Source organism: Leptonotus elevatus, chromosome 20 (assembly GCF_054856555.1).
Source record: "Leptonotus elevatus isolate MCC_2025b chromosome 20, RoL_Lele_1.0, whole genome shotgun sequence".
Classification (NCBI taxonomy): Eukaryota; Metazoa; Chordata; class Actinopteri; order Syngnathiformes; family Syngnathidae; genus Leptonotus; species Leptonotus elevatus.
In genome coordinates, this window is record NC_141258.1 from 5,638,911 (window position 1) to 5,663,432 (window position 24,522).

The 24,522-nt window shown below is 42.7% G+C and overlaps 3 protein-coding genes and 1 long non-coding RNA gene across 13 annotated transcripts in view; 2 read left to right on the forward strand and 2 right to left on the reverse strand.

Moving 5' to 3' along the window:
* The window catches only part of prr12a (proline rich 12a), a 16,195-nt gene extending 14,252 nt beyond the window's left edge, over positions 1–1,943 (reverse strand). Inside the window, exon 1 of the mRNA XM_086064949.1 lies at positions 851–1,943. Within this exon, the coding sequence (XP_085921075.1) occupies positions 851–933 (83 nt within the window). The 5' untranslated portion in view covers positions 934–1,943. The remainder of the gene's footprint in view (positions 1–850) is intronic.
* brsk1a (BR serine/threonine kinase 1a) lies at positions 1,063–16,891 on the forward strand. Of its 9 annotated transcripts, none has more exons than XM_086064959.1 (24): positions 1,065–3,782; positions 4,541–4,636; positions 4,786–4,864; positions 5,067–5,127; positions 5,781–6,946; positions 7,033–7,127; positions 7,392–7,477; positions 7,727–7,867; positions 8,511–8,627; positions 8,764–8,797; positions 8,894–8,962; positions 9,051–9,197; positions 9,592–9,623; positions 9,733–9,897; positions 10,602–10,699; positions 10,846–10,993; positions 11,079–11,139; positions 11,409–11,435; positions 12,138–12,414; positions 12,552–12,600; positions 12,682–12,805; positions 13,099–13,352; positions 13,480–13,569; positions 14,662–14,810. In XM_086064959.1, exons 5-23 carry the CDS (start codon positions 6,862–6,864, stop codon positions 13,541–13,543), a joined length of 2,073 nt encoding a protein of 690 aa, XP_085921085.1. In that variant the 5' UTR covers positions 1,065–3,782; positions 4,541–4,636; positions 4,786–4,864; positions 5,067–5,127; positions 5,781–6,861; the 3' UTR covers positions 13,544–13,569; positions 14,662–14,810. The 9 variants fall into 9 exon arrangements, with proteins under 9 accessions (XP_085921081.1, XP_085921085.1, XP_085921080.1 ...); XM_086064954.1 differs by lacking the exon at positions 11,409–11,435 and having other exon boundaries at positions 1,066–3,782; positions 5,781–6,375; positions 6,421–6,946; ... (2 more) ...; positions 13,480–13,566; positions 14,647–16,891; XM_086064952.1 differs by lacking the exon at positions 11,409–11,435 and having other exon boundaries at positions 1,066–2,067; positions 3,650–3,782; positions 11,781–12,414; ... (1 more) ...; positions 13,480–13,566; positions 14,647–16,891.
* On the reverse strand, positions 15,533–17,711 carry LOC147156603 (uncharacterized). Its single transcript, XR_015091802.1, has 2 exons — positions 17,535–17,711; positions 15,533–15,910 (listed from the first exon to the last, which is right to left on the reverse strand). It is a non-coding gene; the product is annotated as an uncharacterized LOC147156603 (long non-coding RNA).
* The window catches only part of LOC147156604 (carnitine O-palmitoyltransferase 1, liver isoform), an 11,817-nt gene continuing 4,848 nt past the window's right edge, over positions 17,554–24,522 (forward strand). The window contains exons 1-9 of one of the 2 annotated variants that reach the window (XM_086064960.1): positions 17,554–17,721; positions 19,732–19,884; positions 20,833–20,972; positions 21,059–21,230; positions 21,332–21,433; positions 21,745–21,882; positions 22,042–22,119; positions 22,355–22,462; positions 22,800–22,887. In XM_086064960.1, coding sequence (XP_085921086.1) covers positions 19,744–19,884; positions 20,833–20,972; positions 21,059–21,230; positions 21,332–21,433; positions 21,745–21,882; positions 22,042–22,119; positions 22,355–22,462; positions 22,800–22,887 — 967 coding nt within the window. In that variant the 5' untranslated portion in view covers positions 17,554–17,721; positions 19,732–19,743. Of the gene's footprint in view, positions 17,722–19,731; positions 19,885–20,832; positions 20,973–21,058; positions 21,231–21,331; positions 21,434–21,744; positions 21,883–22,041; positions 22,120–22,354; positions 22,463–22,799; positions 22,888–23,250; positions 23,336–24,522 lie in introns of both variants that reach the window. The other variant, XM_086064961.1, reaches the window with a different exon arrangement.

Here is a 24,522-nt window from a genome sequence, read left to right on the forward strand (position 1 = left end):
CGGCTAGCCAAGTGATGCTAGCAGGCCTCAATTGACTTCCGTGCAAAGCTAGCTCGCATGCTAACGTAAAAGGTAGCCGAGGTCTCGTAAACGATTCCAACATTTTTCACATTAAATCTACGTCGTCATCAAACTAATAATGATCATTATCAAATCCTGATGTGTCCTTGACCTTGCTATATTTATTGAAACAATCGAATGTGGTTGGAATGGTACGATTTCATTATGCAAATGAGCCCATCGCAAATCATCTCCAATCATGTCTGGGGCCAAATGTTGCAAAAAAAACGGGGACACTTCCAGAGCAATCGAACTAACCCCCCTCATTTTTTCTTTACGATGCACCATTGAAGATGGCTTCACAAATGCACCTCCAATTCTTGTTGATGTCTGTCAGGAGGGGGCTGCTGTGAGCTTTTTTTTTTTTTTTGCAGCAGCAGCAGCAGCATTCGAACCCATTTATTTATTTATCAGAGCATGTCCAGGCCTGCAAAGTGAAAAACCTGTGGAGACGCCACCACCACTTCCCATCCATCATCACCCAACATCCAGGTCTACCTCAAAATCCACCGTCTGCCTGTCAATCCTATTCAATAATCAAATCCCCCCCCAACCCTTTCCTTTCTCCACCCCGCCCACCCCCACGACACGCACACCGCTCCATTGCTGTTGATAATGTTATTACTATGCAACTCTTTGGGATGACAATGCATCGGCGTTGCGAGTGCGTAGCGTGAAGCCAATGGCGACAATGTGTTTACACGGGTCAACACGGTGCCCTGGCTATGTAGGCACTGATGCATGCGTGCGTGCGTGCGTGCATGCACATTGTCTGGCTTGTACCGATTACCTTGCTTTGGCCGATCTCTCGTAACTCCATCCTGCTCCAGCGCCCAAATCGCCGAACCCTGTTCCCGGGTAATTTCTATCCATCTATGTGGGGGGACAACCGTGTGCGAAAGCGACGTCGCAAGGCGGGGAGGAAAAATCCAGTCTTTCCCGAGCTCCCTTTCAGGCTATTTTCCCCGGTTTCATAAGCAAGTCCTCCGGAGTGGAAAACAGCATATTGAAAGAGAAATGGAGGGGAGGAGGAGAAAGCTGGATGCAAAAAGAGGGGGGTCTACGGGGCTATAATCCAACCACATCGAAAAAAGACAGTCTTCCTCATTTTCCTCCTTCCACGTTTATCTTTTTCACGATGGTAGTCCGAATCCAGTCCCGCTCATGATGAAGATGTCGCGGATTTGGCCGCCAATGGGCGAAACGCTGATGAACATTTGATTTCCAACGCGTCCCCCTTTTTTCTCTCTCTCTCTCTCCTCTCTACGGTGCCTCCTCCCCTTTCTTTAGGCTAGTTTTTTTTCCCAGGCTACGCTGCAAGCGCCATGTAAAAATATGTCAAAGGACAGGGGAATATCGGCCAAATTGGTCGCGAGTGCGTCCACTGTACACACGCGCACACAACGAGCGGAGAAATCGCTAATTTAAATGTTTGCCCCTTTCATGCAAATATCCGCCGCCATTGAGCACCCCTCCTCCTCCTCCTCCTCCTCTGCCTGGATGCTAACAACTAGCCGCAGATGCTAGCTGTCAGGACAGGAACGACGCATACGAATAAAATGGCTTTATCCCGCCCTCAGTACATGCCAACTGCCCGCGTTTAAGCCTTCTTTTATTCGAATAAAAGCGACAACATACGGAGGAAGCATCAGGAGTCATTACAAACAACAAAGCAAGCGAGGCAGATTTTTTTTTTTAAAGCAGGCCGCGTTTTTTTTTATACATCTTTACAAATTTTCATCCGGAGACGCCATTTTTGAAGGCGGCTCTCTCTTCGTCCTCCCCTTTTAATATCGTCGCCTCTCCTCCTCGCTGGTTCACTCCGCTCCGCGTTTGAGCTGACGTCCCCTTCGTTCGCCGAAACGTCTGCCAACCAGCTCTGCATGCTTTTCCACATTTTCGCCTCATTGTTAGGCTAATGATGCTAAAGACAAAACACGATAGATGTGAGGTGATGTGGTAAACATTTGGACCGGGACAAATCTGTGCGAGTGCATATCCAATTTTGTATGTAGTTAAGACAAAAACTCAAATACATTCCACAAGAGGTCAATTTAATAAATACAGTGGTCATAAAATGGGCAAAGTGTACTGAAGCGGTATCTCCCAGGCGACTACACATTAATTTTCGAGACTCTATTTGCAGTTCATATGTATGCCACTAGGCGGCACACTGGAGCGCGGCCAAGCTACTGTACTCACTGGCCAAAACAATAAGAACGCCTGCAGAAATATGAGACAATTCCAGAGCTGTCTTTTCTGTCAGTGGGCGACAACTAAATATTTAAGTATACAAGTACTGCTTAATTTCAGGCACAAGCACTGACCTTCATTAATTGTACCCACTGAAGGACCATGTACCAAATGCACGGCTCACCACTGTCAAAATAGTATAACATCTATTCACCTGTTGCTATAGTCATAGACAACTGAGACTCTCAGCCACAAAAAATAAACAATCCAATACCTTATCTTTATAAATCAAATCATTGTAATTGTTGCCACCTAACTGTTCAGTATTGTAAATGAAATATTTAGGACATCATTTTTCCTGCTTTGGGGAAACAAAATGAAAACGGCTAGACATGACAAATTGCCTTTGTTTATTTAATTTAGGTGAGTCATCTGTCTTATTAACTTTCATATTGCCCAATCAATGAAATACACACACACGGTATTTCTGCAATCTATTGAATCAGTAGCGTTTTTGTCATACGTTGGCTCTGTCTGGGAAAAACGCAATCTTGATGACAAAATATACTTGTATGCTATCTCCATGTTAGGCCTTTTTGACAAATCAATTTGCATTACTGGTGGAGAGGAAACACTAGTTGATAGAAAATTCAAGTGTAATTGTCAACTCATGTTAGAAACCTGACAAAACTAAATCGGCATATTTATTCATGAATTTAAAAAAAACGGCATTGTCTTTAAGAAAAGGCGCTGCATCATTTGTAATGTTATATTCAATGCTAATACAAGGCTGTTGGTTAAACAAATGCTTAAACATCCTAATCCAACAAAACCACTGTGACACAGAATCAGGATCTCCAGTCCGATCTCAGGAAAAAAAGCCCCTTTGTCAGCTCCCCTGCTGAGAGTATTTTAGATGCGTTAGGGGGCCTTTGTAATGCACAATGTTTGCCTCAAAAGGCCTGTTATCTGCATATTCATTAAGAAGATTCCCAAAACAAAAGAATGGGAATTCAAGTATTTAATAATCCTTCAATTAGAGGGGTGGGTGTACCCATGCGTGAGGATAAATAATAAATAAGAGAGGAAATGGACAAAATAGAAGATTAAACTGAAACATGTTTACCTGTATAGCTACAGTGGATGTAAAAAGTTTACACACCCCCTGTTCAAGCTTTTTGTAATATTCAAAAAATTTGAATCCTGGTCCAACTTTTATAACATCACAAAAACCTGTTATTTGAACAGGGGTGTGTAGACTTTTTAAATCCACTGTATTATCCCCCCCCCCCCCCCCCCTTACTAAACTGACAGTACTGTCACGCTTGAGAACTGTCTGCCTTCCCTCTCCCCACCCAGTCCATGCTGTCTCTCCTTTCTTCGTGTCTTCGTACAGCAGATGTGCACTTGACCGTAAAGTCTTGCAGGAGCACACGCTCGACACACCGCAGCTGTTCTGTCAACATGCCAAGCTCTGACGAAGCGGCACCGGCGTCATGCCAGGTTATCAAAGCGGACGCCGGCAAGTGGTGAGTTCTGATAACTACTAAAAGTTGTTCATACGAATGCGTCATTATTGTTGCTATGTTTGCTTAGTCTTTTTGTGAGTTGTGAGTGGCCGTGTTTGTACTTGCATCATTTTCAATCGTTATTATTTATGCATGCAAACCAAAGCACAGTGTTCTATTAAAGAGTAGCTAAATAAAGACATTCATAGATGAATCTGAGGGAAATTAAATTGTGGAAGGAGGAATATGTTTTCATACATTATACACTGCATGACTCATCTCGTATAGTTTTTTTTTTTACAGTAAATTGTGAACCGTATGTCCCATTCATTATAACTTGCATTGACTGTAAATGTAGCAATTCATATTCACTTGTTTACACTGCACTCTTAACGTAGCAAAAATGTCTTGAGAGGTATTAAAAGGTTTAAAATAGCCTTTGACGCGTGTGACCCTGCCCTGCACATTCAAAGCTGCCGGTTCGTGTTACAGTACATGAACATAAGGGGCCGGGGACATTTGTTGCATGCGCACGTGCTGAGGTGATTAGTGGTGTACAGTTTACTCACGTGTAATCACTTTATGCACATTAAAATACAGTGATTTGGAATAATCCTTGATGCCGATTTAGGTTCATTTTAAGAGATGATCCGATGTAAATTCTGTTGATGCAACATTTTTGGGGCTTTTTTTTTTGTATCATGCTGTATTATACTGCGACGCATACAACATAAATGATCTAAAATGTGATTAGTATGTAATCTGGATTTGTGTTTTAGTATCAGAGAGAAGGGAGCAGTGGACTGCAAAGATCTCGTAGACGCTTTTTATGCCTGTGCAAAGACCCTGTCTGAAGGATCTTGATCATGACACATGTGGGTAATACTGCATTTTTTTTAAATTAAAATTTGGTTTAAAAAAAATTAGTGTGCTGGCTGACTCCAAAGTACACTCACATTTTAGTCACAATGCAGTAAAATATAGGTAAATAGTGAACTTCAACCTTTTTTTTTTTTTTTTACAGCTTCCAGCAGGAAGTGGACTGAACCATCTGAAAAACTGGAGGGGAAGACATGTGTATTCATCAATGCCGGCAGTGTTTTGTAAATATTCTTGCTGTATTTCATTATAGACTGACTGTCAATGCTATCTTTGTATGGTCCTATTTTACAATAAACTTGAATCATTTAAATTACACACTCTATTATTGATTGATTTCAACGGAGTCTGCCAGTATCAGACTGGTTGGAGGTGGGAAAAAAAGAGGAAAATTTAGTAATTGTCTCTTGCCTGTTTCCATTTCAGCAGCATGACTGAAGCAAATCATCCTGGCTGCATGAGAATCACCCATCTTGGCACAGTTGCAGTTAAGCTTTGGGGAATTACCCGCCCATACAAAACATTTCAAATTGAGATCTTAGCACAGTCACTTTCCAAATGATTCATCAAATGTCCTACTTTTTTTTTTTAATACAACCACAGAATCGCTCACATTATCTGCAATGTAGATGAATTTCCGAACTATTGTTGCATCTTCAATTGCAGTTCTGGTCACCTTGTCGGTCCCACCTTGTGTCTCTGATTGGTTGTACTTCCTCTGGCGTTGTGGATTATTATAAATCAAATTAGAGTTACCTACAAAATGGCGCAGGGACAATAATTTATTTTTTATTTATTTATTTATTTTACAAATCCTTTTGCTAATGTAATACTATCAACTTTATTCTGAATTTAACAAATGTGAGAAAACGTTTTTGTTTTTTTTTGCACAGCATTGACATGAGTTTGAATGTGATTGGTTAATTCCGAACACATTATGTTATAAGAGGGTGTATGCAACGACGTAATTTCACTTTAATAATACCGCCCAGTTGGCTTGTAAATGGTAGAAAAAAAAGAAACATTGCTCTGACTTTTCTAATATCACAAAAACCTGGCGTTTGAACAGGGGTGTGTACACTTTTTATATCCACCGTGTTATTTAATTTAATTTTTTTTTTGCATTGTCACTCTTAGCAGATGTGCAACACCTCAGCATCGTCTTCCCATTGGCCGCCCGTGGCGGCTGTTTATAGCCTGGATGCGGGAGGAGGCGAGGCGCGAGGATGCAGAAGGACCCGGATGCTGATGCGAGTGATGCGAAGGAAGAGGAGAGGGAGCGAGAGAGAGAAAAAAAATATCGATTTACGGCAAGAAAACCAAAGGGAGTGTAATACAACCCGGCCTAGAAACCCTGCGCCAACTACCACCGACAGCTAAAGAAGGAACCGGGGGGGGTGAGGTAGCGCTAAACAAGGGGATACTTGTCTTTTTTTTTTTTTGTGCACCTGCTTTGGAAAAGATGCTGCTGTGATATCGGCTGCCTCCTCGCAGGGATGTAGAGCCGAGCGCTGGGCGAAGGGAGGACAGGCGGAAGGAAGGAAGGAAGGAAGGAAGGACTTCGGAGACGACACCGGAAAGCTTGTTTTTACGCCGGCTACGCGCTCCATCCACCCGTCGAGAGAATGAGGCGTCCGTCGGAGCAGTGTTACAAGCGTTTCTCGGTGGCCGACAAGTCGAGGCGGCGGGGCTTATTTTGACAGGGCGGCCGCTGGGTGAAGGCGCCGAAGCTAAAGCTACAAGCTAGCCTCGCTGCTGTGTGGGAGAGAGAGGCGGCGAGGCTACATTTAGCATGTCGGTGCACCTGTGAGGCCTGACAGGGAGAGAAATAACATTCAAATTCACACTGCATTTAAACAACAACAACAACAACAAAAAAAACACCTCTCTTTGACTAACCGTTATAAAACTACAGTCAAATGTGAGAAGATGTTTATTATGCAAATAAGCTAAAGTCTCTGTTTGAATTTATCCGTTTGTCATGTTTATTGCTTTTTTTCAATCACTACTGAGCTTTTTTCGTAAAGCAGAAAAACGACGAGGAATTACTAACTAGTCAGGTTTAAATGGAGGCTTTCACTGACTTCCCTCCCCGTGTGCTGAGTATTTTCAAATGCGAGTGCTGTTTATGCCACAATAACATCTGGATAAACTGTATAATATTACAGTAATTGCAATAATCGCAGTACGTGTAGTCTAGTGTTCCTCAAGTAAGAGCAGTATGAGTAAAGAACTGTCTTTGAGTCAGTCCGCTCAATATGTTGGGCCCTATCGGCTGGAAAAAACGCTGGGAAAGGGACAGACAGGTGAGTAGAAAATGAAAATGTTCACATCATAATTCGTTGTAGAATTAGCTTCACAAAAAAGTATTCCTCTCTGCCTCCTCTTTTAGGACTGGTCAAGCTCGGCATCCACTGCATCACTGGTCAGAAGGTCGCCATCAAAATTGTTAACAGGGAGAAGCTGTCCGAGTCTGTGTTAATGAAGGTACACTAATGAATTTCAAAACTGTTACTGGGTGTTCAGCTATATCAAAACATCTGCTCATATAAAAAAAAAAAACACACAATTTGCAAGCAAGTTGAGTAGTGTAATTTTTTTAAGTGGTGCAAAACCGCACTGCAGCATACGGTATTTAGACCTGGTTCTAATATTTTGATTTCCCGATTTGACTTCAATATTATACTGTACTATACAGTTGTACAGTTCATTTTCAACTCACGGCTGTTGTTTTGCCTCTGCCCGAAACAGGTTGAGAGGGAGATCGCCATCCTCAAACTCATCGAGCACCCGCACGTATTGAAGCTGCATGATGTATACGAGAATAACAAGTACCTGTGAGTTCCCACCGCACATCCGCTTATAAAAAAACGAGATTTACAATAGGTACGAGTTAATGATACTGAGAGGCATTAATTAAACAATGTGAGTTGTTACTGGAATTTTGGCTTCTCTTTACTTTCACTTTTTTGAGGGCATTTTTTTTTCCATCAAGCTCTTGTATTAGCTCTCATTAGTGTGCAAAGGTGTACCATTTTTATTTATTTATTTTTAGCTGTTGAGGCCAGATCTCTGTTCATCTACAGATACCTGGTATTGGAGCATGTGTCAGGAGGAGAGCTCTTCGACTACCTGGTAAAGAAAGGCCGTCTGACTCCCAAAGAAGCCAGGAAGTTTTTCAGGCAGATCATTTCTGCCTTGGATTTCTGCCACAGTCACTCCATCTGGTTGGTTCTTACATCCAAGCGCTCATTCTTGCAGCCTTTGGTTTGAGTCATTTGTACAGTTGATCATTTATGCTGTATTTCCTCTGACAGCGTCCTGTAAGATGCATTCGATAAAAAGTGGGTGCGTTGTCTACTTGAGTAAAAAATATGCACATGAAAATACTATAATGCATTTTTTTTTTACATTATGTGCCACTTAAAAAAAGGCTCTGTTTGATGATATATTATATTAAGCCACTGTAACATTATACATAATTTGAATATTAACACTGCTTCAATATTATAAAATATGGGGGGGGGGGTGCAGTACTTAAATAATGATTCAATTAAAATAAATGTGCACATAAAAGTTAAAAACACCACACCTATATAAGGGCTTAAAAATGCACAGGGAGCGAAATAAGATAATGTTCTATTATTTATTTGTGGATATCTTATCTATAAATGCCTGGTATCACTGCAGTTGAGTAGATAAACGGCCTCCTGGCCACTGTCCTGGCTACTGTATGAGGAAGTACGGTAGCTATACTGTATACATATATATGAGTAAATTGAATAATAATTCATTAGGGCTTGTTTAAAATTACGCACCCATAAATACATTGGGAAGCATTTTATGATCATCACTTATGCATTGATGCAGCCACAGAGACCTGAAGCCTGAGAACCTGCTGCTGGATGAGAAGAACAACATCCGTATCGCTGACTTTGGCATGGCATCACTCCAGGTGGGCGACAGCCTGTTAGAGACCAGCTGCGGGTGAGTGCCCCGTGTGTTGCCCACAAACACATCATATGTTTAAAAAAAAAAAAAAAATTCCCACTGCTTCACCGCAGAGACCTTGAAACCGTCAATCGTAAGAAATGCATGTAACATGATTATCTTCTCGTTTCAGATCACCGCATTACGCGTGCCCGGAAGTCATACGGGTAAAGTGGCCGCATTTCATCATATTTACACATTTTCGCTACATGAGCCAGTAAATGTTGATTTTTCTGGAACATATGGGATTCTGTCTTTGGAAGGGGGAGAAGTATGATGGAAGGAGAGCAGATGTATGGAGCTGTGGGGTCATTCTTTTTGCGCTGCTGGTGGTAAGTAATTAAGTTTGACTAGGATGATGACTTTTTTGCCCTTGTTATTGACCATTTGTTTTTTTTATACGCCCTCTTTCTTCGCCAGGGCGCCCTGCCGTTCGACCATGACAATTTACGCCAGCTCCTGGAAAAAGTGAAGAGCGGCGTCTTCCACATGCCACACTTCATCCCCCCCGACTGCCAGTCCCTGCTCAAGGGCATGATTGATGTCAACCCCGAAAAGCGGCTCACGGTACGAGGCGGAGCTCACACCGGCATTCACGTGCTGCGCATTTGCTATATGGACTCAAGTGCTGTAGTGAGACGTACCCATTGACTCCCACACGGGATGTTTGACAGCACTTTATTCAGACCGATACCAGTGCTAGTACTCAACTCTTGAATAGTCGACGATATGACTGATGATGAGCTTGATGTCTTTTCAGTTCCAATCATTAGTACTACAATTATTCAATTTAACTTTACTGCTATGAGATTTTTCCAATGTAAAACCACATGTTTTCTGGCACACTTAAAAAAAATTATTATTAATTTTTTTTTTTACTGTATTTGGATAATGACTATAAAGTTGAATAAGTAAGAAATAAAGCTCATTAAATTTCCTTTCATTTTTGTCTGTCCTACAGCTGGACACCATTCAGAAACATGCCTGGTATCTGTGAGTATATCGTCACTCATTTGTGGAGTACGATGCTACATCATATTTAGTCACATTTATAATATACAGTATACGTTGTGTGTGTGTGTGTGCGTGTGCGTGTGTCCAGGGGTGGCCGTAACGAGCCTTGTCCTGAGCAGCCTCCCCCCAGAAGAGTGTGTGTGAGGCAAATCATATCCCTGACTGAGCTGGACCCGGATGTGTTGGACAGCATGCACTCACTGGGCTGTTTTAGGGATCGCGTCAAGCTTACACGTGATTTGCAATGTGAAGAGTAAGCCTTTCTTTCCCTTACTCCTAAAATGACAAATGTGTCTTTTTTTTTAAATCCAATCTGACCTTATGAATTGTTTTAGGATGCTTTTTGGTTTGTGTGGCACAGGGACAAATGGAATCAACTGGCTTTTCTTTGGTCTGGTCCAAACTGATAAGTTGGTTTTCATTAAGACCACTTTTTTTTCTTTTTTTTTACAATGGACTTTAGCCAAGGTCGTAACTCAGAGTTTATGGTCGATTCCATTCTAGGGTGAATTGTTTACAAGCGCCAGCTATCTCGCTAATTTGTGGTTTTAATTTCCAGTCATGTTCTATAGGATTAAGGAATTTTTATAGATGAAGAGAAGTACGCGCTTCAAGCCGGCACAAGAAAACGCTGACTGCCAAGCGGTCCGACATAATAGCTAATAAAAAGAAGCCGTCGACTTGGATAGAAACAGGCGAGGCCATAAATGACCGTTTGGAGTCAGGCGGCTGTTCCAAAAAGTGGGAAAGAAGACGCCGCTGGTATTAAAAATCTTTTCAGGTTGTACATTGAAAGTGCTGGCACAATTGGTGGTGCTGCTATTTGTGTCTTTGAGTCAAAATGGCTGTCTTCAAAATATGCTAAAAGTCACGCTTTGACATTTGATTTTGGGCTTTCTGGTCCTTTCTACATTTTCATTTCCACTTTGTTCCTTGTGTTCATTTCATGCTCCACAGAGAAAACCAGGAAAAGATGATTTATTACCTACTGCTGGACAGGAAAGAGCGCTACCCCAGCTACGAGGACGAGGACTTGCCTCAACGCAATGACGCCGGTCAGTCATTAGGTGGCAGCGTAGCTTCACTCGAGGGAGCCTGCAGTTGAAGCTTCTGCTTCAAACATAAACATCGATCGATCAGTGCTTAATGGAAGCACAGATCCTTTTTGTAACTCCCTAAATTTCCGACGGGCGATGTGCAGATCCTCCTCGAAAGCGCGTGGACTCGCCCATGCTGACGCGCCACGGTCGCTGCCGCCCGGAGAGGAAAAGCCTGGAGGTGCTGAGCGTCACGGAACAGGGCTCTCCCACGCCTCCTCGCCGGGCTCTGGACGCCGCACACAGCCAGAGGTATAATAAAATCAAACTCATTTATTTGTGCACTGCGGTGATAATGTTGATGAGTGAAATTTTATCCGACGTTGACATTTCCCAGGTCTCGCTCGGTGAGCGGGGCTTCCACCGGCCTCTCCTCCAGCCCTCTCAGCAGTCCCAGGGTAAGACACAGCCGTTGCTGCTTTAGTTACACGATAACAGATTAAATTTATGACTTGTATTGGTATAATTTGCTCATTGTAATTATTTGTTATTAAAGTCGACAGTTCATTTGTTTTACGGGCAAAAAAATAATATTCAATTGGTGTGTTTTGTGGTAAATGCCAAGATGTGCTATGAGATATCAAACCACCAGTCATAACTCCCAGAAACATCCTTTTTATCCATCTCCTCTAATCATTTTTTTTTTTAACATGACCACAAAATCAAGCTCCTCCGAGTAAACCTTACGCGGCAGGTTTGTGTGACATTTTCACTTCTTTACTGTCCTCACGTCACTTCTCTTCCACATCCTGCATGGGCGACGTGCGTGCGCAATAATCGATATTGAGGAAAGTAGAGGAATCATTGCACTTTGGTGTCTTGTCACGTATTTAACGTTCGCTACAAGTTCTGACTGTTTCGGCACACGTATGTTGGCTTTCACTGGACATGTTCACGACTCACAAGATGCAATCTTTTGTCATGAAGCATGATATTCATTTCCATCCTTCTTTCTCCATGTTCCATCCCTTCTCTTTCTTGTTTTCCATTTACGCCCCCCCCCCCCACCCCACCCCAAAAAAAAACCCCCGCTCCCCAGTCCTATCAAAGCCCCATTTTCACTTTCAGCCAATCAGACGTCACCTCGGCTGCCGCTACCCCTCAAACAAAGGAGCCCAAACAGGGAAGCGCCACGACACCTCGCTCAGCACGGGCTCACGACAAACCCAAAGCCCCCCCCCATCCAAAGACCCAGACCCTGCCCACCAAGGGACCCGCCGCCGAACGGCTTCACCTCCAGCCCATCAAATCCCTGCCTCTGCACAACCCATCCTCCCGCTCGCCCTCCCCTTCTCCGCTGCTCTCACCCATTCCCCGTTTCTTCTTCCCTTCGTCCTCTGTCCTAAAGTCCGTGACTAAGAGCTTGTACCCAAACTCTGCCCACTCTGTGCCGCAGGTCACTCCCCAGGGCTCTCCGTTGCCCACGCCCTTGGGCACCCCTGTCCACCACCCCCACCACCCTTCCTCCACCCCGCCCTCCTCCTCCTCGTCCTCATCCTCCTCGCGGGCAGAGGGAGGGGGCGGGGTGGGCTCTCTGTCGCTCACCCCGCCCTCCAGCCCCGGAGGGGGAAGCGGGATTGCGGCCAGCAGCTCCGCCCACTGGAGGACTCGCCTCAATTCTTTTAAGAACAACTTGTTGGGCTCGCCTCGGTTCCATCGTCGCAAACTGCAAGGTGAGTCGCTGTTGATGTTGATGTTCACATAACAGCGCCGATATCTGCACAAGGTAGGATGTCAAATTGAGTTCATCCATCGAATGTAGGGAGAAAAAGAATAGCCACCGTATTTACTTAGTAGTTGTCTCTTTTAGTTCCAACATCAGAGGACATGTCCAGTTTAACGCCAGAATCCAGCCCTGAGTAAGTCATCATTTGCGCATTAAGAAAAAAGTTCCATGCACTCCGAAAAGTTCGCCCCTCTTCAATGTCCGCTTCCGGCAGGCTGGCTAAGAAGTCCTGGTTTGGGAACTTCATCGGCCTGGAGAAAGAGGAGCAGATCTTTGTGGTGATCCGAGACAAACCTCTGAGTTCTGTCAAAGCCGACATCGTCCACGCCTTCCTGTCTGTAAGTACCTGCTGCGCTCGGTCTGCCATGCATCTCGAAGGTCAACGGGCTTGTTTCCAGGTCACATGTTCAAACTCGCATTCACTCTCTTGATGTACGTACTTCATTTCTGTCGTTATCTCTATGTCCTCTTTTATTTCGGTTATGCTCACTGGTGGCACATTGATGAATCACTTTTTTTGCTTTTTTGCCTGTGGCTCACTCTCTTTCTTTCTTGTCCTCACCCTCGCCCTCACCTTTTGTCCTTCCCCCGCACTCACGTCGGCCTCCCCGTGCCTCTCCCGCCTCGTAAGTCTGTCGGTCTCTCTGCTTCTTCTCTGTCTTCCCGCCGCGCAGATCCCGTCGCTCAGTCACAGCGTCATCTCCCAGACAAGCTTCAGGGCCGAATACAAGTCCTCCGGCGGCCCTTCCGTCTTCCAGAAGCCCGTCAAGTTCCAGGTGGATATTGCCTTCTCCGAGGGCGAGAGGGAGCGGGACAGGGAGAGGACCGAGAGGGACGGCAGGAGGGAAACGGGAATCTACAGCGTGACGTTCACCCTCATATCGGGTACGTTATACAAAAATACGAAACGCTGCGTCCATCTGTTGATGCGGGAAATGCATCTGCAATTAATTGCAACGGGCGTTATTTGAGGACGTGGGTCATGGTAATATGATGCGTCATGCATCCTCAGGTCCGAGTCGCAGGTTCAGACGAGTGGTGGAGACGATTCAAGCCCAGCTTCTCAGCTCCCATGATCAACCCCTGGTGCAAGCCCTATCTGGTAAGATTGGGATTGATGTTGCGGACAGATAGAAAAGGGGAAAAAAAACGCACAGGGGGTGAGGGTTACGAAGATTACGAAGGTAGGTGTGTTCTGTTCGGTGAACTGTTAAGCGCAGTGGCATATAAATGTGTAGTCACATGACACAGTTATGGCACTAGATACTGTTTTTCACTTAATTTGTTACTGTACTAATAACTTTGAGCACTGGTTAGTGGTAGACTACAGCATGTTCTGATTTATAATTTTGGGGTTACGTCACTACCGTAGGTGCGTAATTCCATCATAAACATTACATGTTGGACTTGCCTTTTATTTGAAAAATATCATTATTTTGACAGGCATGCATCTTAAATTATACTTGAGGTGTAACAGTACATATATACATATTCAGTATGCTTCTGCACCATACAAACTCCCCACATTCTGTATTAGGTAAGATACTTAATGGTAGTAATTGTAGAAGGGTCCCTACCAAGATATAAGTGACATTTTGTGGGCGTGTTATGTGGAATTGCGATATTTAATTTGACTATATTTCTTGTAGATTTGTGAGTTTTTTCTTGCAAATTTGCCATTTTATAATGTGACTATTCGAGTTTTTTTCTCTCATAAATTTGTGAGTTTTTTCCTCACAAATTAGGCATTTTATAATGTCGCAAATATTTGAGTTTTTTTCTCATAAATTTGTGAGTTTTTTTCTTGCAAATTTGCTATTTTATATCACAAATATGCGAGTTTTTCTTCGTAATTTTTTTTGTTTTTTCTTGAACATTTGCCATTTTATATAAAAAAAAATTAATCATAAATGTATACGTTTTTTTCTTGCAATTTTGTCTTTTTATAATGTTGCAAATATTCAAAATTTTTCTCATAAATTTGTGAGGTTTTTTTCAAAATTTTACAGCCCTCTTTGAAAATATGTATATATTTATACCCTAATACGCCGACTTGTTTTTTGCCCATGTTGTCATGTTCATCTTTGGATTTTTATTATCCCCTTAAACATCCCTAAAATGCAATTCTCTCCCATCACCGAAAGTCTCGCGTAAGAGTGACTTTCCCCATTCTCGTCTCCTGATCCCTTCCCAGACGAGAAGAACGGCCGACCCCACAGGACCCCCACCCGCCAAAATTCCAGGCGCTCAGAGGGTGGGGGCGACAGGTGCGAGTGGGGCGACCGAGCAGATGGCGGCGGCATCGGAGGCAGCGGGGGAGTTCTGCAGCGCAGAGGCTCGGCAAAGGAGAGAACCCGACTGCTGTCCACCAACGGAACCCAATCGCAACCGTAGGTTAGAACGGGAAAAACGGCGCCGGGGGATGCCTGAGCGACATCCACACTCTTTTGACTTCATCTTCAAGCATCCCTGCAAACCACGAGCTCCTTCCTCGACTAAGTCGGAGGTGCTTTGATAATAGCAAGAATTGAGCCTTCCCCCATCATGCTTTTGTTTTTAACAATTGTCTTGAACCTTCGGATGACCCGGATTTCAACCCTTCGATGAGAGCGACGGAATCGCCCTTTAATGAAAACATGCGAATGAGTAGTTTGGTATCCCGCCGTAGATACAGCTTCTCAAAACTCAAAACTAGGAATTTTTGAAGTGCTAATGTGCATGCCAGTTAGCAAATCAGCCTGCTAAAGGATGCTGACAAGACCCGATAGCTCGTCTACCATAAGCATTGTGCTACAGCATCTGATACCAAAAAGAATTAGGCGCGTTGTGACGGCTCTCCTGATTAGAATGAAAATTAACCAGTGCGTGTTCATGTCACTCTCAGGGTGACACGCGAGTACTAGTAGTCTGTAACGACTGAAAAGACATCGTGTATGTCAGTGGCACATGAAACCTGAAAGCGTCCTCCTCACTGAGCAGGCGCGAGCTGAGCAAAAAAGGTCCTGATCTTCTCAGAAAGGCAGCGTCCTACCCTGACTCAAAGAAAACCAACAAAGTAAGCTATGTAAGTGAATGTGAAATTTTATTTTTTTATTTGGTTGTTATTTATTTCCTTTGAGGACGTGCAGCGATAGCAAGGACTGCCCACGCGGCAGTGCTGGGGAAGAGGAAGCTATGCCTCTTAATTTTCATTTCTCTTCAGAGACAAGACGAACTAATGCATTTGGACTCCTGTTACTCTGAGGGAAATTATTTTTTGATTTCAACAGAAATATGAACATTACTCTATGGAGAGAGAAAAGAAAAAAAAAGCTATGTGTGAATATGTCCTCATCACAGCTGTTTGTCCCACATTGAAAAATGACATTCCTGGCCTGCGGAGCTTCAGACCGAAGCCTCCTCATCTTGTCAAACTTTTTCTCTTTGCTGTCGCCAGACTATTCCTATAAGACAGACACACAAAATCCACTTGTTCATGATTTCACTTCTCACTATGTCACATTCCTGGTTGACCTGGACTTTTTAAAAGGGGAAGTACGCAAATTGTCTCTCATCCTGCCCCCCCCTCACACATTTCATGTCGTATTATTCAAGTACTCTTAATAGACTAGCTGATTCACATCACCAGTCTTCCATGCAGCACAATATGCAACAAATGTGCAGGATGTTGACCAACAGAGTGCTAATAGGTTTTTGTTTACATATTTATTTAATTATACAGCCATGTATTAGCTTATTTGCGCCATTTGCTTGAACTCATCCATACGTTACTTTTAGCACTTTTTAAAACGCTAAAAGTAGTACAGAGTAATACTTGTTTATCTGATATTTAATTCATCACGCTTACCACTGGTATGCGTGGGAGATTGGTCGATGGCAGAGTAACAATGAGCTGATTGAACTTTTAAGACAGAGCCTGTGTGTGTGTGACAAATCGGTAGGAACGTAACCGAACCTTAACAGGCATGTCATTTTGCCCTTCACACTTGCCAATTTGCTCCATCTTTTGATTAATCCCCCCCTCCCTCCCTTCGTTCTTTGACCCGTTTGTCCGCCGCTCACATGTTGTGTAGCCTTCATCAGCACGCGAGAAACCGTCGTTCGCATCAATGTGCGCACTCACTTTATGATTGCTCACCGTCATCCAATTCATCTTTCTCTTCTACACGTCACGTTCATCACGTCATCGACCCAACTGTGGCCAAGATTGTAAACTATTCTCCATACATAAGGGTCAGTAGACTAAGGTGTTAAAAAAAAAGAAATGTCTGTATCATAATTTAAATATAAAAAGTGCACTATTATAACTATTGCCTGTGATTTAAAAAAAAAAAAAAAAAGTACAATTATAATTGAATTGATGGTCAAAATAAAGAGAGATCCACCTTATTGTTATGGTTACAATAATAAACCCTAAATCTGTGTATGTGGCTACTATCATTTCTGGGGTCTATCCATGTATGCGTTTTGTACTGCTTATCCTGTTCAGTGTTATTCAAGCTGATTTTTTTGGTAAAGGCAGAGTACACCCGAGACTGTTCACCAGTTAACAGGGCACATAGAGACAGAAGACACAACAGACTCACACTGTCACTAAGGTGGGAACTGTTGCCTACATCGAAGCCAGGTGAGTGTTACATGAAAACTAGTGTGTCATTTAATTTCTGAGGTACTTTTCTGTTCAACAATGCCAGTGACGTGTGACAGGCGGAACAGTTAAATGTTCTTCCGCTAGGTGGCAGAAGGTAATTAACCCAGGGGTCACCAACCTTTTTGAAGCTGAGCGCTACTTCGTTACTGATTAATGCTCAGGGCGACCAGTTAGATACACACTTCTGAATCTGCGATAACAAGAATTGCTCGAAATGCTATTAATAATGTTTGTATATTTATTAATAAATAATGATATTGAATTATGTGAAGAAACTTGCCACGATAATGACTTTTCAATATTTCTACAAACCTGCCAGTGTTTACATTTGAAAATGATCACTTATGTAAGTAGCATAAAAACATAAAGTAGTTGTATAGGATACTTGAGGCTCCGGCAACAGTGAACTCACTAACCCATAACACGATGTCGACATTTCCGATAGTTCTTGAAGGCATCATCAGGTCCAAACTGTTCTGTTGTACAGTTTGCAGCCGAGGAGGGCCGACTGGACTACTGTGATACACCGACGGCTTTTGTCGATGTTCTAAGTGAAATATTTGATCCAGCGTTTCCGCTTTTCTACCCCGTAAAGACCAAAAGGTATGACAACACGAAGCGTGGTCATAAATGTGTTACTGTAAGGCTGACGTGACGACTGTGGCTATCATTACACAGTACTGGGGCTAGTTCCATTTCAAATGGACTCGGCGTTGACCGATGACGATCACAGTTTTTCTCCATTTAGCTCACTTACATTCTGACCAATTCCTCGTAAAATACATCAATAGAAATGTTGAGGAAATAGAAATGTCCGTATGGAGAGGAAGAAGGGAAAGCACAGCGCAAAACAGGAACTAGCTTTTAGCTAACGTCAAATGTCTTTTCGTTAGTAACGTATTTAAAGCCTGTGTGAAATTTGCACAACATACCTGCAAATAAACATATTTTCGTATGTTTGCCGTTCAAAAAGTGTTGGCCAGCAGCAACATTATGAAATCCCACAAAATCGCCACTACTCGCTCTGCTACGTCACTCATTCTTCACTTCAAACTTTTTAGGTTTTTGTGTGTCGTTGGATTCAATCATAAGATTGCTGCAAAGGTGGAGACCCATTTAAATGTACGGACAAAAAGAAATTATTAATCTAATGGGGTCTACTCGTGTTTTCCATTTGAGCTGACCTATTATCTTTATTTGGTACACATTTAAGTAGTAAGTAGCACAGTGGTTGCATACCAGTGACGGGCGGGTGCATTTGGTACTTGGGCCTATAAATATATATGTAGTGGGAATTTACACGTAATCCACTTGGAGCTTAATGCCAACACTATCTTGTCACAAATTATGCAATATAACATCATCTGGAGCAGTTCAATTTAATTATAGTATTTATCTAAGAATTATTTTTTTTAAGTATTAATTTGTGCTGATTGCTAAGAATAGTTTGTTGAAATTAGCTTTAACAAGATAAGACAGACTCCCAATCAGAGGACAGAAATATATATGTAGGCCTGGGAGGAATTATTATTATATAAAAAGAAGCAGTCCTGTCTGTAATGCAATAGAACCTCAGATTTTGTAATTTCACATTTAGAAAATTTTAAATGAGTTGTTAAGATTTTATTTTTTTATCATTTGTGTTTTTTGCATGTAAATTTTTGCAAATGTATCCAGAGCGTGCGAATAAAATAATATTTCTGACAAAATTCTTGTCACAAACGTAAGTAATGATCATGTCAGAGGAGGCCACAAGGGTTGTCAGTAGTTTTATTTGCTCAAACAAAAGAGGGAGTGTTCTCACCTATAAAATAATTTTTTCCTTATGCCACACCTAAAGACGTTAGAGCACAAAAAAAAAAACTAAACAAAAAACTGTTCTATAAAAAAGTGTGTACTGTACTTCGTTCGATCTTATGACTGTTCTGGGGTTTGAAAAAATTAAAGGCCTATAACCATTACATGAAAACACTAATTCTTATCACTTGATCATAAGATGAGCAGTCAGGATAAAAATCAATCATGTTTGTGGTAACCGCTGATGTTTGACTCTGTATTGTGCTTGAGGAAGGGACGTACGCCACGATATCTTTTTTGGAGTTGGACTTCATTTAATCTCAACCCATGATAAAATGTATATAAACCAAAAACAGCTTTTTGCTATGGTGCTGCCTGATGGGAACAGGACCTCAGGGCTTGAAGTGATGTCATAGCCTATTTATGGACATGAATCCATCCCATTCGTGAGGTGAAACTGAGTTCAATACAGAAAATAACAATAACATCAGCCAGTCAGCATTTTTTAGATGGAGCTCAAGTAAGCTGGCTTTGCATTTGAAATGAGTCGTTAATAAAATCAGCAGTGCATATTATGGCTTTTATGTTGCCCGACCGATCTTGCAAAAGTACTCCCACCCTGTAAGACTGGTAGACCCTCACCCACTGAGAATCAATAACATCATTGATAAGTCACCATCAACCTTGCAGCCTTCAGCCCTGATCGCATTTTTCTCCTTGTTTATTGTTCTGTCTGTCAAATTTGCATGCGTCGCGATCCAGGGCACGGCGTGATCGCTGTCAGAAGCTTCGCCCTAAACCTCCTCTCTTCTTCAGTGCACAGTCATCATGGCGGAAGCCCACCAGGCAGTAGCCTTCCAGTTCACCGTCACCCCGGAGGGCATCGATCTGCAGCTGTCCCATCAGGCCCTCACCGAGATCTACCGCTCGGGCCTCCGCTCCTGGAAGAAGCGTATCATTCGACTCAAGGTATTTTTCGCCTCGCCGCAGGTCATCGTCATTCATGCCGCGCCGGCTTACTGGCTGCAGAAGTTAATGAGTAGAAGAGTAAATAAAACCTTTGTGCTAAATATGAACTCTTACATTCATTCTGTCATTTGTGGACACGGTCAATCAATGAAGCAGCCGGTTATGCTAGCCTTAGCCCCCTCGGACCCATAGATGGATTGCAGGGAGTGGGCGTGACATCAAACCAATAAAAATGCATAATATGGACGATGTCAACACTTCTGGTTCACGATTGGATCCTCGCTAACCAATCACAATCGCAAGTTGATTTGCATGAGGATCATGTTAAAAATGTTCCATTTAAGCTTGGTGAGTTTACAACACGTTACAGCCATACTATTGAGATAACCCCAATTTTCCCCCTGTTGTTCTTATGTGGAAAAAGAGTCCAAATTAGTTTAAAAAAAAAGAAAAAATGAGAGTCTGAAGGGATTAAAAAAACAAAATATAAATGCAGTAAGTTATTATGTTGCATCATTGTGGAAAAAGCGCATACTTACATATAGGGACACAATAATTGTTCCCCCCTTGAAAATAGGCAACTTTATTATAGCATTTAGGGGTGCACATGTTTATGTTCCTTTGTAAACTAGTCCCTGGACCCAAAATGTTTGAGACTCCTGCCACAAATGGAAAAACTGCAATATTGTTTTAAATATGTTTTCAATTGCCTTACCTCTGCGAATAGAATATAAATAAATGACACTGCATCTCATACTTACCCAAGAGTGTATATTATACTCCGACTTTGCAGCTCATGTCCATCATACACGCATAAAGTACATTTGGAAAACATTGTAATTTATTCATTATGTAAATATTGTAACCGTGGACACCAAAAGCGGATGGAATCGGATTAACAATCAATCTGTCGTCTCCCCCCCCCCCCCCCCCCCCCCCGACGAGTAGAACAGCGTGATCACAGGCGTGTATCCCGCCAGCCCGTCCTCCTGGCTCTTCGTGGTCATCGCCATCCTGGCCACCATGTACACTCGCTCCGACCCCTCCATGGGACTCATAGCCAAGATACAAGAGCACCTGCCAGTCAGGTAAGGAAATAACACACTCACCTGCCATCGTAGATGATTCGGATCATGAAATGTTCCTTTAATAACAGTTTCTGCTCCTCTCACAGCCAATCCATGAGCACCCAGTGTCAGACGGTGGTATCGGCGGTGCTCTTCAGTACTTTATTGTGGCTCCTGCTCATCTTCACCATGCGCCTGTGCCTCAAGCAGCTCCTCTCGTACCACCGCTGGATCTTCGAGCAGCACGGGAAGATGTCCACCACCACTAAAGTCTGGGTGGTCAGTGCTGGTTTCCTCCATTTTCTGTGCTTTTTGTATCTTTAATTTCATTTTTTTTATTTTTTTTTTTTATTAACCACATACTTGTGTCCATATGCCAGGCACTGGTGCGCATCTTCTCTGGCAGAAAGCCTCTGCTCTACAGTTACCAGGGCTCATTGCCAAACCTGCCCGTGCCAGCCATCAAGGACACACTCAAGGGGGTACGTTGCCATGTGACGCACAGGAAATGGTGGCTGGCTTTAGATCGCTTTGTTATCATTTTAGGTGTCAGTTGTGCCGGTTTAAAAAAAAAAAAAACGGGGTCTTTGCCGGTCATGAAAAGCCTTAATTAAGCGTTACAAATTGAAATACAGTTTAGCAATAATAAATGTGGAGTCTACGAGTTGCTTCATGTTACAAATACAAATTCTATCTAGTCTAGTGTCCAGCATGAAACACTAATGCCACTTAGTGGCAGAAAATTACCTCAACGCGAATCGATGACTCTCTCTGGCCTGTTTTTCCTGTTCAGTTTTTGGAGTCCGTGCGTCCGCTGATGGACGACACCCGGTACGAGCGTATGACCATGCTGGCCGGCGAATTTGAGAGCCGCCTTGGAAATCGCCTGCAGTGGTACCTCAAACTCAAATCTCTCTGGGCTTCCAACTACGTGAGTAACCACAGTTAATCTACTTCCACTTTGGAAAATGTCGTTAACAATGTATGCCTTTTGAGAGTTTCTGTGATCAATTATTTATGCTGACTCAGCAGGCCACGGCCAGGCTATATTATCAGCTTCCTCACTGTAATGTTTTTTAATATCTTTTAGGTCAGCGACTGGTGGGAGGAATACGTCTATTTGCGAGGAAGGAGCCCCATTATGGTCAACAGTAACTATTACGGCATGGTATTTATTACCCTTTTGATGCAAATATATTTCACTTCATATATATAGGTTTTTCGTTGAAAGTATCTGTCGTTTTTTGTATTTTGTATTTTTGTATCGGTGACTACTCAAGAATTGAGTTTTCGTACTAGTATTGATCTGAAAAGTGGTATCGAACATCCCTCGTTTTTGTATTAACCACAACTGTCATAAAGTTTGTGTGAATCTCCTAACTTCCTGTCTCACCCCCCCCAAGGACTTCCTGTACGTGACCCCCACACCTATCCAGGCAGCCAGAGCCGGTAACACCATCCACGCAATGCTCCTGTACCGCCGCAAGCTCAACAGAGAAGAGCTCAAACCTGTGAGTTTAGCCACTCTTGTCGCCAAGGCAACAAGAGTGGCGCCAACGCGAACTGTGATTCGTTTTGAATGCAATCCGGGTGGGGGGGGGGGGGTTATATCTGTTTTTGTAATCATCTGTGGAGTTTTATTGCATGTAATGTGCATGTCCTTATTTTTTTTGTTTTCATGCGTATGCAAAGACCCTCGTGTTCTCATATCATGCTCGTTTTCCTCCCCCGCCCCCCATTTTACTGTATTTCTTTTTACCCCCTTCATTCCCCACCCTCCAACTCCTTCATTGCAAATGTCTTCCCTTTGCCCCCCCCCCACCCCCCACCCCCTTCCTCACCCCTCAGAGTCGCGTACCTGGCACTGTCATTCCTCTATGTGCGGCTCAGTGTGAGAGGATGTTCAACACCACACGCACTCCTGGAGAGGAGACGGGTAAAGAGACAGACATGGACACACACACACGCACACATATTTGTGTCAACATCCCCTCAAAATGGCCTCTTGTCCAGATGTTGGATCCACAATGCTCAAGTCGGGGGGGAAAAAAATTAGCATTTCAAGTTGTGTGTGAGTCTTGTCATCCCTCACCTGTCGCCTTTCGACCCGTTGACCTCTGTCAGGCCGTTGTCTTAAATAACTAACGTCTGTTTTCTTATCTGCCCACACGTCACCTTCTCTCATCTTCCCTCGGTTTCTTTCTCCATTCCATTCTCTTGAGTTTTCTATCTTTTTTTCTCACTGGCGTTGCTGCCGTGCGCACTTCTTCTTCTTCTTCTTCTTCTTCTTCCGACTCAGTGGTTGTTGAGGTCTGCAGTTCCTTGCTGTTCCTATCAGTTTGAGAGGATGTTTGACACGTGTCGAATCCCCGGAACGCTAACAGGTAGCGTTTATACTTTTTTTATCAAGCCGGATCGTTTCTCATTTTAGTGCTTTAGATTTACAGGGTTTCTGCAGGCGATTAAAACGCATTAGATAGATTTTGCTCAAATGAAGGCCTTAAAAAACAACAACATTGCATACGATGTCGAGAGACATTTATATACAATTGATGTAAGAACATTGTTCGTTAATGCTTTATTTCACCTACAATGTTGTGCAAAGAAGTTTCTATGACATAATATAGTAATTATAAATGTGTTAAGAAATATGCATTTACGGCGACTGGTGACGAGTTGTAATTTACAATGAACAAAATGGCCTGGAGTCCCAAGAGTTGCTTCTTGTTCCATATTGTATACCAGTTGTTCTGAATTGAAAAAGAAAAAATGTGCTGTTCCTGTCACCAACGTCTATCGTGAAACACGAATGCCCCCTAGTGGCAGAAAATTACCACAACACAAATTTAACTCAATGTTTCACACTCCTTTTAACTATTAAGTATACTTTTTAAAATTCAAATAAATGAGTTACTATAAAATTACTGTAACAGTGATAACCATATTTGTCCACTTGCATGTTAAAAAAAAAAAGTGAAATACTTGAGAAAAAAAAATATTGTACATTGTACAAGTTAACTACGGAAATCCTGCATTCAATCAAATTGTAATCGACTGACAGCCGTAATATTTAAACTGTGAGTATGTATATGTGTGCGTGTGTATCTGCATTATGACGTAGTTGCATTAAAAAATGCCATTAAAAAGCATTAAATTCGATTTGCTAACACCTGCAGATACCCTGATGTAGAACACGACCCCTAACGAGTATAGTTATAACCTTGTGTCACTTTAGTGGATAGCTAAAAATGGACCGCATATTTCACTTTCACTTTTTGTTATTTAAATGTCATTTGAAACCCAAAGTGCAAATTGCATCCTTTCAACTCGGGCCCAGTGCTCCTCCCCTTTCCTCTTGTAGACTTCTCTCTCACATATGCTGTAGTTCTACTGGGAAATCCCCCGACTGGCCTTTCATATTTGGATGCAGGCGAGTTCCCTGTAAATTGAATCACTTTGTGGCTTTGGCAAACTGCAGCCGTTTTTCTGCGGGATGCTCATTCACACCAAAGCTGCGTGTGCTGAATCAAACCAGCCATGCGGAATGTTCAACGTCAACAATGCTGAATAA